This window comes from Macrobrachium nipponense, chromosome 27 (genome assembly GCF_015104395.2).
Source record: "Macrobrachium nipponense isolate FS-2020 chromosome 27, ASM1510439v2, whole genome shotgun sequence".
NCBI lineage: Eukaryota > Metazoa > Arthropoda > Malacostraca > Decapoda > Palaemonidae > Macrobrachium > Macrobrachium nipponense.
In genome coordinates, this window is record NC_087216.1 from 28,085,061 (window position 1) to 28,098,495 (window position 13,435).

The 13,435-nt window shown below is 40.1% G+C and overlaps 1 protein-coding gene across 1 annotated transcript; it reads right to left on the bottom strand.

Annotated features, from left to right (window-relative positions):
• Nucleotides 1-7,549: 7,549 nt before the first annotated feature.
• LOC135200647 (uncharacterized) lies at nucleotides 7,550-8,401 on the bottom strand. Its single transcript, XM_064229253.1, has one exon. It carries the CDS (start codon nucleotides 8,399-8,401, stop codon nucleotides 7,550-7,552), a length of 852 nt encoding a protein of 283 aa, XP_064085323.1.
• Between the last annotated feature and the right edge of the window lie 5,034 nt (nucleotides 8,402-13,435).

Sequence of the window (13,435 nt, forward strand, 5' to 3'; positions counted from 1 at the left end):
AATTAATGTTCCAGCACCCTCCCCCATACCCCTAACTAGGCCTACCCGGGGGGAGGGGGGTAGGGCCCCCCAGCGACCCCCCTTAAAGCCACAGTAATTTTCAGGGCACCACAGAACCTAACAAACCCACCTAAACCTAACCTAGGGGCCCTGTACCCCTACCTAGGCCTCAGCGGGGGGGCTCCGCCCCCCTGCCGACCCCCCCTTAAGGCCACAGTGATTTTCGGGGCACTACCGAACCTAATACAAACCACCTAACCTTACCTAGGGCCTGTACCCCTACCTAGGCCTAGCGGGGGGGCTCCGCCCCCCTGCGACCCCCCCTCCCCCCCTTAAGGCCACAGTGATTTTCGGGCACTACCGAACCTAATACAACCACCTAACCTTACCTAGGGCCCTGTACCCCTACCTAGGCCCTAGCGGGGGGGCTCCGCCCCACCCCCTGCGACCCCCCCTTAAGGCCGCTACCTAACATCCATCAAACCAAATCCAAAGTGATGGTACTGCTGTATACATCGTTATACTACCACCATTATAATATACTCTATAAATTAATGAAGCTTACCTTAAACTGTTGGTTGATAAAAATGTGCTGGTGCTTTGAGGAAAACGTGAAGCCGTTGCAGGTTCCCTGACATGCAACTTAAAGTAGGAAGTGGCCAGGTACCCGACGACCACATTGCACTGCAAACAATCGGTAGGAAATCGAAGGTCTGTCAAAATTAATGCCAGAAGGGCAGCCACTACCTCTGCATAGGTACAGGAAGACAAAATGCCGTTTTTGCTTCATTATTCGAGTATTCAGTCAAACAAGGATACCAGTGGACACTAGACAGGTAACTGTATTACTCCGCTGAAATGCTAGTGAAACTTAGTTTCGACTCAAGTCATTCGTAATTGGTTATGAAAACCCATGACGTCATAACGATGGTCACACCTCTCAGCCAATAATGAGTAACTGGAACTGCTTTTGTTTGCGTAAGAAAGTAAGTTAGAGGGCTCATTAAAAGTAAAAACCATTACGTAGAGGACCTCTCCCGACTTAGGAAAAATTCGAGGTAAAAACTTAATCTTTTTTTTCTCTGTAAGTATGCATTAGCGACAATAATGTATTGAGAAGAAGTGTTTTGTTATCACGTGCTTTACTTGGGAAAAATATCAATATAATAGATTTCCCATAATGGTTGAAACTAAAATATTACCCATTGCACTCATGACGTATTTCAGTGTTTGATAATTATGGTTCTTTCTTTCAGATGGATTCGATTGTTGCTACGTAATAATGAATTCTCTAGACTTTTATCTAACGTTTATTGATAAAGACTCATAGAGTCGTTTGACAATGGGGATATGGCTATGCAAAGTGGTAATGGTGCCTTAATGATTTTGGTATCTTTAATTCATTTCAGTAGGATTACGTAGAAGAGAAATGGAGTTTTAACTGTCTTTTTAGGATTTTTTTTATTTCACTTCATTTCATTTTTCATGTTAGTTATTTTGGGAAAAAAGATTATATTTTCGTAAAGCGAGAGTTTGAATTCGCCTAAGATTCATGATTGACTTTCAGCAAGCTACAGGGAAGGCAGGCGATGGGAATGAACAAAGGTAGGTCTCGCGATCAGTTAGGAGTTCCCTCCTTTTAGTTACATGGGGTCATTTGATCCCATACCATATGTATATGTAAAGAAACACAAATTGTCGATCTCTGCGCACTCACCTCTGTCGAACCCGGGTCAAGTACTACAAGTCCCTCCGCACCCGTTAATGTATACCCCGCTCTCGGGCAATAAAGCCTCTTACGGGCTGCTCTAGGAGCAAGAGCCTGTGCTGGCATAAGGCCAGCTAAATCTAAAACAAGCAATAATAATAATAATAACACTAATAATTTTTATTTTCAGCTCAAAGCTGTATACATGGGATATACAAAGGATAGACAATAACATGCAGTCTACATACATAACATAGTATGATAAAAAAAGAAAACCAAAGATTAATCGGCGATCCATCCAATTTGCTGAGGTAGCATAAAAGAATGGTAGTCAAAATAATGTCATCCCCGTACTAAGATTGAGAATAGTTTAAAAATAGAATATAAAAACTATATGATTATAATCACAGTAATAATGAAAAATGGAAACTACCAGTAATGACAATAATCATAGCAACACAATAATAGTGACAGATTCTGCAGATGACATTTTGTAAAAACAGAGATCAAGTCATTTAGGGAACAAACGCTTCATTTTCCCATCTTCCCCACAATTTAGATCTTCTTGCCTCACTACTTAGGATGCTTTGTATGAGCGAATTGCTGCTGTTTCTCACTCGGGTGATCAGACTGGACATAGTTCGCCTTACCATGATTTTGAAACTGTCCAGGTGGTTTTCTGTTTTTTCTGTGAACATCTGTGTGGCAGAGTGGTTGCGAGGAGAGTTTGTGAGGCGTCTCAAAATGTCATTATGAACAACAGTGATACGTCTCATGGTCTCCCTAGTGTAGTTCGTCCACAGGGAACACCCATAGATGCTGTAGCAATACGAGCAGAAGAGCAGCAGTTTCAAGTCTTGGTGACAGAAGGCAAATCTACTTTCAATCATGTTGACAGTTGAACATAGTTTACGACGCCTCGGTTTTCTATATCGCTGTGTCTTTTAGGTCGTCCGACCTGATAATGTGACCCAAAATACGGAAATTCGTGCACGAATTCCAGCCTATGATTTCCAAGGAAAATTTGTGGTTTGCAATTTGCTTAAGCGATCTCGGGAGCAGCGACCATGCATTGGGGTCTTGGTTTCGTTGTATAGGATATCAAATTCCTCTGCATATTGGCGACAAGTGTCGATGAGTCGTTGGAGACTGCATTGATGGGGAAATCAGAACCATATCGTCGGCATAACAGAGGTTGTTTATAGTTGTTTCATTGACAGTGCATCCAATTGGGAGTGAGTTCAGTTTGACATTCAAGGCCTTTGTGTACGTATTAAACAGGTGTGGAGAGAGAGAATGCCCCCTTGCCGAGGCCCGTTTAGGGAGCCGAAGGTGTGCGACAATACATTACCCCAATTGACACAGAATTGCTGTGTGTAGAACCAGCAATATAAAATGCCAATTAGATATAGGGGCGCGTGCCCTTTTATGCAGCTTCAGTCAAATACTTTTCTCACGTCAACAAAACATAGGAAAACAGGAGGAGAGCTGATGAGAGGTAATAGTTCAGCAATTCTTTCATTATGTAGATGCAGGTGTCAGTTGAGTGGTTTGCTTTAAACCCGAACTGGTTGTCAGTGGTGTGTAGAAAGAACCGACTCGAGTATCTTCGATGCGATCGTTGTGATTGCAATTGGCCGGTAATTGCCAGGGTCAGCTGCATCCTTTAGCTTGTTTTTGATTAATGGTATCAAGAGAACTAAAGCCCCGTACACACTTGGAAACATTGTTTGGAAACAATGTTTGGAAACGGTTTCCAAACAGCTTGGAAACGGTTTCCAAACAGCTTGGAAACGGTTTCCAAACAGCTTGGAAACGGTTTCCAAACAGTTTGGAAACTGTTTCCAAACTGTATGCAAACAATGTTTCCAAACGGCTTACAAACTGTTTCTAAACAGTTTGGAAACTGTTTCCAAACTGTTTGCAAACCATTTCCAAACACCATTTCACGAATTACTGTTTCCCATCCAGAATGGGAAACACTGCGTGTGTGTGTGTGTGTGTGTTTGTGTGCGGCCGAAGCGACGATGAATTAGTACCTACTCAGGACTTGCAGTGATAACACAATGTGGTCTGCCGAGAAAACTCTAGAACTAATTGAATTGCTGCATTCATCCCCAACATTGTGGGATGTAACAAATGTGGATTACAAAAATATAATTAAAAAGATGGATGCCTTGACGGGCATAGCCGCCAAAAGCAAATCACCATAGGGTCCTTTTTCAAAAGAATTCCTCACCCATATCTTTCTCTTTTTCTTGACCTCCCTTGACTTAATCAAAAGTGCCAAGTAAAAGGCAGACGCTGCTGCAGCAACCTCTACACTCATCACAGGCATGACCACAACTGAGGTGTGGACAGGAAACATTGTTTGGAAGTAGTTTACAAATAATTTGCAAACTGTTTCCAAACAGTTTGAAAACTGTTTCCAAACTGTTTGGAAACCGTTTCCAAACATTGTTTCCAAACAATATTTCCACCAAGTGTGTACGGGGCTAAGAGTAGGGAGTCTGGAAGAAATTGGTGAACTTATGCACGCAATTGAAAAGGGCAGCTAGCAAAATATAGATTATCGGGATGGGAGCAGAATTTGAAGGCTTCCGAGGGAAGACCATCGCAGTCGGGCGATTTATTGTTAGGCAGACTTTTTATGGCATCGCTGATGTTACCTGGCGTAATATGATCTGCAAAATGAAATTGAATGTTATCAGTAAGGAGGTTATCTAACCCCCTTCGGGAGTCTTGATCGTTTATGCAATACAGGATATTGCTAAAGTGATCGCCCCACATACTTGAGATAGCCTCATCACCGACGGCCTTCCCCTACTCTCTGTGACAGCTTTTTAGTTTTGGGATTTAAGGACTGGGATATTTCAGCAGGGCCCCTTTGGGAGGCAGATATAAAGGGTCACGGCGTAGATTTCCACCGTGCAGGTCCTTAGCCACTTAGTGATATATGATATTTTTCTTGTGAGAGGACAGGTTTTTCGCGGATCGCTCCTTGAGAATGATCCCTGGTATCAGATCTTTGCATTTCGTATATGCAACGTTGATTTCCTCATCGGAGAAGACATCACTGACAGATTGAAAAGCGGACTCGACGTCGGAACGGTTCGATTCGTATTGTGCAAAATAAAGACAGTTGTTCGTAAGTACGGACCTTGTGTGTTGGGCACAGGCACCGGTAGGTGCCAGGATCACTTGCGCAACGATTGGAGGTTTGGTCGGATGACATTTTCGCGGTAAAGGGAGGGCCAAACACTAGCACATACACTGCACTCTTCTTTTACCCATTTCCCAGGACCAATAGACCTCGAGGAGCTGTGGAGTTGAAAGATTTCTAAGGAACTGATTGGAGCAGAAAGAATATCAGTATATCTGCAATTGCACAACACTCTCCGGTTTACACGCCGGGTATTACGTGGACACACTATTAGCACATTGCTTACTATAAGAGGTATAATCATCACCAAGGCGAAAAACACTTCTCTTCTGTAAAGAAAGCGCGAGAGACCTCCAACACGTCCTCCCCACTGTACTCTCTTGTCCTCACAATACAGTAGTTGTACAGTCTCTCAAATTAATCATTTAATGTTGAGAGAGCAGGAAGGAGAGAGAAGGGAGAGGGAGAGAGAGAGAGGAGAGAGAGAGAGACGAGAGAGAGAGAGAGAGAGAGGAGAGAGAGAGAGAGAAATAAAATTTTTTTCTAGTTATCCAAGTATCATAAAATACCATTTTCTAAAAAAATAAATTTTCTACAAGAATAGAAAACGTACAAAATAGTTACATGGATAACTATAGTAATTTTGTCTGCCATGCGCCTTAACCCTCTCCGGTCCCGACGGGTCGAACCTCTTGTTGACGTTCCGGTCTTGGTACTTGATCCGTCGGTGAACAGTTGAATTAGACGCATTGAAAGTTCCCACAAAATGCTTTCTAACTTTACCCCTGTATTTTTTATCATGACTAAAGTGGTACCATTGGGAAAGCTGAACGTTTATTCTAGCGTACATTAAAACTTCTTAAAAATAAAATAACAACTACCACCGTTTTAGATGTGATGAAATAGGACCAAAAATAATTTTTAGCGTTTCTTATTCTCTTCCTCTGATTTCAAGGGCCGAAAAATATATTTCTGGTTAATCAAATGTTGTGGCGAAAAAGATGGACTTATAGTGGACTGTATTATATGCTTAACGTTGTTACTTGGTCAAAAACCGCTAAAAGCCTTACGTAACAACTCCACAAAACTCCCTTTGCGGTTTCTAAATTACGGGGAGATATCTCTCAACCCAATTCATTATTAACGAGGATAACACACCAATATCGTTAATGAATAGTACCACAATTAAGTACTTTCACTTACTGAACAGTCCTTGTAGACATGAACTCAGATCTTCAATCGCTATACGAGATACGACGAAAGGTACGCGCCTCTCTCTCTCTCTAAATGTTGCGAGTACTCACGGGTTAATTTTCAGACCTTAGAGGACCGCTGTGTTATCTCGTTTCTAAAAGTTATTTGCATAACCTTAAAGTATGAACACAATAAAGGTTTATCAGATCAATTTATATTCACCATCTACAAAACTGAAACATAGGAAAAATGAAATAAAATCCAAGGATATTGAAACATATTTGATAAATAAAGTTAAAATTAATTTAATAACTAAAAGTTAAACATATCAAAGAGTAATAACATATAAGTGACTAATGAAATTAATCACTCAAGGGGAATTGTAAGTCAATGGCACTCAAATGAAACAAATTACGACAAAATTCAAAGAATCAGGGCAATCGCCCTTTCTAAATCCACACACGCATCACTACACAACACTCGATAACAGGTCACCTCTAAAGTTGAGCCAAGAAGCTGTTCGTTCCGTCCTGCATTCGGGTTTTGTTGGGAAAAAAAAAAGAGACAAGTTATACAATTACCACGAATGTAGAACTGACTTACAAGGTTTTCATGAACATAAAAAACTTTACAATAATGATCAAGTTCGTTGTCAAAAATAAATTCCAAATATAATAGTGTGCAACTTCAACATATTTATTAAATGTAGTGAATTAATTGGTGGTGTGTGTCAATACAATTTTGGTCGATATCATGCCCATACAGTGTACTACGCACATACGCATACACACTCCTAGAGGGGCACGCAAAGGAGCGTTCAGAGGGGCGAACTACTACCCTTCCTTTCCCCTCCCGATCTTTTGACCTCTCCTAATGGCTTCTCTGGCGAGGGGTACAAACAAGACCCATTAACACCAACTCTTACCATACGTAATATGCGCAATACATTCACCAAGAGCAATTTCATATATATAAGGACAAATGAATTATCATACCTAAAACAGTAATTAAACTTCGTTACTAAAACGTCTACTGACGTTTATGTCAAAAGACTTCGTCTTTGTGTAAAATCATCTTTTCAGTGCTAACCGCACCACAGATTCTACGTACTAGAACATAGCAAAATCAGATAATATAATGTCAAGTGTCATTCTCGAATAGATGTGGTTTTTTCACCCTTATTATGTCATGCAATGTAGACGTATATATCTTTACAAAATATATGGGCATGCGAATATATCTGGTTTTCACATGAATACAAATACAGTAACATAGTTCCTGTCTGTCGTATACCTTACAGACGGCAATAGGCTGTGAAAATCAATCAATAATTTCTGATGAGACAGACACTAATAACTATGATAAAAGAAAAATAGCATGGAAACAAGTGAATACACAAAAATATTAGAAAATAAAATCGTTGTGAGAGGAACTCCTCATACCCTCCCCCACCAAAAAATTCATACAACACATGTATAGTGTCCTTATAACGCTTCTTCGCGAATCAACTGTTTTCTTTGCTCGTCGGCCTTAGCAGCAGTTCTTCTCATGGGCCGACGATCAGACATCACTTGTAGAGGCGGGGAACCTGTTGTGGTCGTAGGGGCATCCTCCGCAACACTCTCTAGGCCGTCTCTTACGTCCTTGATTTCGGCCCTCTCCATCGTCTTCTTTGTTGTCATGTTTATATGACTAGCCTCGTTTGAGGCCTCGCTGGTCTCGCCTACTTCATTCTGTCCGCTTTCTGTTGTTGATTCCTCTCTGACATTACATTCGAGTGGAATGACATGATTCAATGGTCTCGTAAAATTTCCACTTGCTGTTTTTATCTCGACTGTCCTTATAACATTATCAGGACCTGCGTGGAGTTTCTCGATGATTCCCAAAGGGTACTTGTGTCTTTTACAATTACCATTTACTATAAGGACCAAATCTCCTATGCTTAATGGACAGATGTTTGAAGACTCGGTGTTTCTGTGCCTCTCTCTAAGAGAAGTCAAATAGTCAAGTAGCCACAATTTCTCAAACTTTCTTATCGTCTCACACAGTCTTGCATAGTTCTCCCTCAATTCGACGTTCTCATTGAAAGGTACGTCGACGAACTTGTTCAAAGGAGGAGCCATTGTAATAGCTCTGCCGTATAAGAGTATGGCAGGGGTGAGCGCGATGTCGGCGTTATCTTCGTTGACATATGTTAGTGGCCTGTTATTGATGATGTTCTCGGCTTCAGCGACGATGGTATTGAGTCCATAAACGAAACTCCTTTTCTGTACAGGGCCCTTTGTAAGCACGATTTCACCACTCCGATCAGTCTCTCGTAAAAGCCGCCTTTCCATGGTTGATCGGAGTGGTTATGAACTTCCATTCTAAATTATGATCCGTCAGATAATTTCTTACTTCGGACTCTTCGCTGATATCTCTTAGAAACTTACTGGCTGCAATGAAGTTTGGCGCATTATCACATTAAAACTTTCGGAAGTCCGTGCCTTGCCGCGAATTGTCTAAAAACAAAGAGGAATTCTTGTGCATTCATGGATTTGCACACATATAGAGCAACTGCTCTTGACGTAGCATATGTAAACAACAAGACATACGCCTTCTCGTTCTCAGCTTCATTTTCAGCCACATTAATGTTTCCCGTATAGTCGACGCCAACACAGGAAAAAGGGACTTGATGCTTAACTCGTTCGGGTGGTAACGGGGGAAATCCAGGCAGACTTAGAGGTTGATTTTGTGCTTTCTTACACAATAAGCACTCTTTCAGGATCTTCTTAACGAACTGTCTCATTTTTCCAGGCCAAAACTGTTGTCTCAATATAACCACAAGTGTATTCGTGTTGCAGTGCAAGTTGAGTATGTGATAATGAGACACTATAAGTTGCCATAAGGGGTGTCGGCTGGCGACGTATACTGGATGCTTAGCGAATTCTGGCAATTCTGCATTATGAAGTCTTCCTTGGCACCGAATGACACCACTTTCATCAACATAAAGTCCTAATTGTCTGATGAGATTCCTTAACTCAGAGGGAACACTAGAACTCGTTTGTAACCCATTAGTCAACGCATAATATAGCGTTGGAAAAGCTTGACGCTGCATGATTCTGATTAAAACAAGTAAATTATTACTTTCGAGTTCTAAATCTTCACACTTCTCATAAGTTTTCATAAAGTTATCCACATAAAAGGACTTCTTTACTGAACTGGCAATGGGATCTGAATGGTTCTGCAAATGATACTGTATTGTCTGATTCAGCAGAAAAGGTGAACAAGTTGCTCCAAACAATAAAACCTTAAATCTAAGTGTTGGCATGCTTGAAATCTCTATCAGTAAACCATAAGAATCTTGTGAAATCTCTGTGATTTTCATTAATTCCTATTCTAAGGAAAGCTTTACTTATGTCTGCTACTACAGCATATTTGTTCTGACGAAATTCCAGCAGCATATCTGTCAATTTCGTCGCCAGATTAGGTCCCGCATGTAAACAATCATTGAGGGACTTTGCATGGTGTGACTCCTTACTACTTGCATTGAAAACTATCCTAATTGGAGTCGTAGCAGATTCCTTGAAAACTGGGTGGTGAGGTAAATAATGATTAATGCCATCAACTGGATCAAAGGAGTTATCTTCTAACTTTACCTCCTCAATAAATCCTAACTTAACATACTCATCTAAAACAGACTGATATTGATCAAACATAACTGGTTAAGACTGAAAGGTTCTCTTAAGTGAATATAATTGACCTAAGGCTTTTCTATAACCCGTAGGGGGTCTGGCATCGCTCTTAAATGGCAAATCAATCGTATATTTGTTATCAGTCTTTACAAAAGTCTCATTGAAATGTTCGATCGCTGCTTGATCGTTATAGGATCGCGCATCCTTCCCGATGCCGATCGTATCTAATAACCACAGTCTAGAAATATCCTCACCGTCAAGAGGATTTACAGAAGCAGTGACTCTCGAGCAAACTATACTCTGTGTACTTATTACAGATCTTACATTTTCATCATCACTGATAACATTACAAGCCCAATTGGGTATAGGACCAAAAATAACAGCACCGGCGGTGCTACCAAGCAAACATACATCATCATATTTATCGTGACAATACACAAATGCATTATAATAATCAGCACCAATAATCAAACCTATATCTTGTGAGTATCTGATTCAATATTCTTATCTGCCAGTTTAACACCCAGTTCCTGCAATCTCAGATACACGTTGTGTAGACCAGGTGTGTGTATGGAAGTGGTAACATGATTACAAACAACAGCATTTAATTTGATACGTTTAGTATCTGCTCGAACATTACTCTTATACATCTCAAACAATTTTAGTTTCAACATTATCTCCAAACGGAATTAATGTAAGTTCCACTTGTTTTATGGGCACTAAGTTCAATTTCTCCATAACATCTGGGTTAATGAACGTTCTTTGAGATCCGCTGTCTAAAAAGGCTCGAACCGGGATCCGATTCCCATCATTACTCAATAGAAGGGTGGCTGTCGGTAACGCTGTCGGTCGAAGAGATGCGAAATTTTTCACAGTTACTTGATTAGTGTTAACACTATTCTGAAAATGACTGATTATTCGTAGCCGCTGATTTCTGACTAGTCCTGAAACTAGGCTGCGATTGAGCAGTTTCTATAGGCTTGTTATCAACTCTACTATGACCTGATTTGGAGCCATAGAAGGTTGCCGAGATGAATTTACATTGACGCTCGTAGAATTAGGTAATAGTCTAGCACATAGGAATGTATGATGTCTACCATTACAGTTCAAACAATATGTCTTACTCTTAGTTACATTCAAATAAACGATGACCCTTTCGTAAACAACCAAAGCATAGTTGTAATTCATTGATACGAGCTCTTCTAGTCTCTAAAGTATTGTATTTCGTGCAGACCTTACCGCTGTGTTCGCCTTGACAAAAACAACAAGAAAAAGTTATTTACTTAGGGGTATTTCTAACATTAGTTCTGAAAGCACTACTGGCGAATTAGGATCCTTGCCACTCTTAACTGGGTTGGACGGTGATGGTGTGGGGTTATGCATATTACTTCTACCTAAACGCTCAATCAATTTCTCAATGCCCTTTCTCAATTGATCTACACTGAGTTCACAAGTATCCTATCTCTGATACAAGGCTTGAAATGTTTCCTTGGATAAACACCGCTTGATAATTGCTTTCTCATTAGAGTCGCCGCTCGTAATATTTGGTAAAGCGTCTAACTGATGAACGATGCTATTCCATTTCATAAGGAAATCCATCAGTTGCTCTGCATCATCGCCAGGGGGCGGTAAAACTACAGGATTTTTAAGTTCTCTTCTAATTTCCCAACGTTGGAAAAACGAGTTTTCAGTAAGCTTATTGCTGCACTATAATTAGCTGGAGTTATAGCTAAACCCTCAACGGTTTCGCGTGCTTTACCCTTAAGATAACTAGTCAGCATAGTAAACTTGATGACATCATTCATGTCCTGCCTATCATGAATAACTGCTTTAAAAACAGTCCAAAAAGGATACCACTGCTCAATTTTGCCATCAAAAGTAGGTATCGTAATTTGAGGCAACTTAGGTTGTGGAATACTAGGGGTAGCAGGTACCGCAGGTGTCGGATTAACAGGTGTGGGCGCGGGCGCGAGGGTGTGGGTGCTGCTAACCGATCGGTGAGTTTGGAGATGTCGTTGTCCGCGCTAGAGAGGTAACCGTTAGTCCTCGTTATAGCATTTACTAATTCTCGACCCTTACTCTCTTTATCATATTCAGAAGCGGCTGTCTGTAGTGAATCAGCAGCTTTCTGAAGGGACCCTAAACGCAGCTTAATTACTGCTGTAGACAACTGTTCAACACGTTTTACCTCATTCAAACGTCGTTCGATTTCACTTATAGCAGCCTCATACAAAATGAGTGCATTACTACAATTGTCTGCATCCATGGTGAAAATTTTAAGGCAAAATCACCTTACAAAACATACATAGTTGACAATAACAATTACAAAATAAATCTCAATATATATCGAAGTAACAACACTTCCTCGAAAAACACTGATACACAGATAAACATTCAAGTTAACCATCTGTGTTCTACAAAAATAATGCTAGTCAATACCGTATTACAAAACTCTTATTCAAAAGTCAAATTGCAATGAGACGGAAGAATACACATCGTCTCGTTACATCTCAATACTTATATGTGAACCACATCTACCTTCAAAAAAGGAGAATGACTCACCTAGTTGTCGACCTTTTATCTCAGGTTGTCGTGTGTGTGTGTGTGTGTGTGGTTGTTCAAAACACTATGTGCCAGCATAAAATGACTAACTAAGGGAAAGGGGCTGTAAACAATCCAACAACAAACGATGGTGATATAGAATGATCTGATTCAAAGTAACAAAGGCCCAAATAATGTGTTCAGTATCCAGAATAACCAATTCGGAAGTGTTTAAACATCCGGTTCGAAGGACCAAGAAGGGAGAGAAGCTGTGGTGAAAAAGATGGACTTATAGTGGACTGTATTATATGCTTAACGTAGTTACTTGGTCAAAAACCGCTAAAAGCCTTACGTAACAACTCCACAAAACTCCCTTTGCGGTTTCTAAATTACGGGGAGATATCTCTCAACCCAATTCATTATTAACGAGAATAACACACCAATATCGTTAATGAATAGTACCACAATTAAGTACTTTCACTTACTGAGCAGTCCTTGTAGACATGAACTCAGATCATAAATCGCTATACGAGATACGAGGTACGCACCTCTCTCTCTCTCTCTCTCTAAATGTTGCGAGTTCTCACGGGTTGATTTTCAGACCTTAGAGGACCGCTGTGTTATCTCGTTTCTAAAAGTTATTTGCATAACCTTAAAGTATGAGCACAATAAAGGTTTATCATATCAATTTATATTCACCTTCCACAAAACTGAAACATAGGAAAAATGAAATAAAATCCAAGGATATTGAAACATATTTGATAAATGTAAAGTTAAAATTAATTGAATAACTAAAAGTTAAACATATCAAAGATTAATAACATATAAATGACAAATGAAATTAATCACTCAAGGGGAATTGTAAATCAATGGCACTCAAATGAAACAAATTACGACAAAATTCAAAGAATCAGGGCAATCGCCCTTTCTAAATCCACACACACATAACTACACAACACTAGATAACAGGTCACCTCTAAAGTTGAGCCAAGAAGCTGTTCGTTCCGTCCTGCATTCGGGTTTTGTTGGGAAAAGAGACAAGTTATACAATTACCACGAATGTAGAACTGACTTACAAGGTTTTCATGAACATAAAAAACCTTACAATAATGATCAAAAATAAATTCCAAATATAATAGTGTGCAACTTCAACAT

What these genes read in the sequence shown, in the direction of transcription:
- LOC135200647 (XM_064229253.1), bottom strand. Translation starts at nt 8,401, where the DNA reads ATGGAAAGGCGGCTTTTACGAGAGACTGATCGGAGTGGTGAAATCGTG.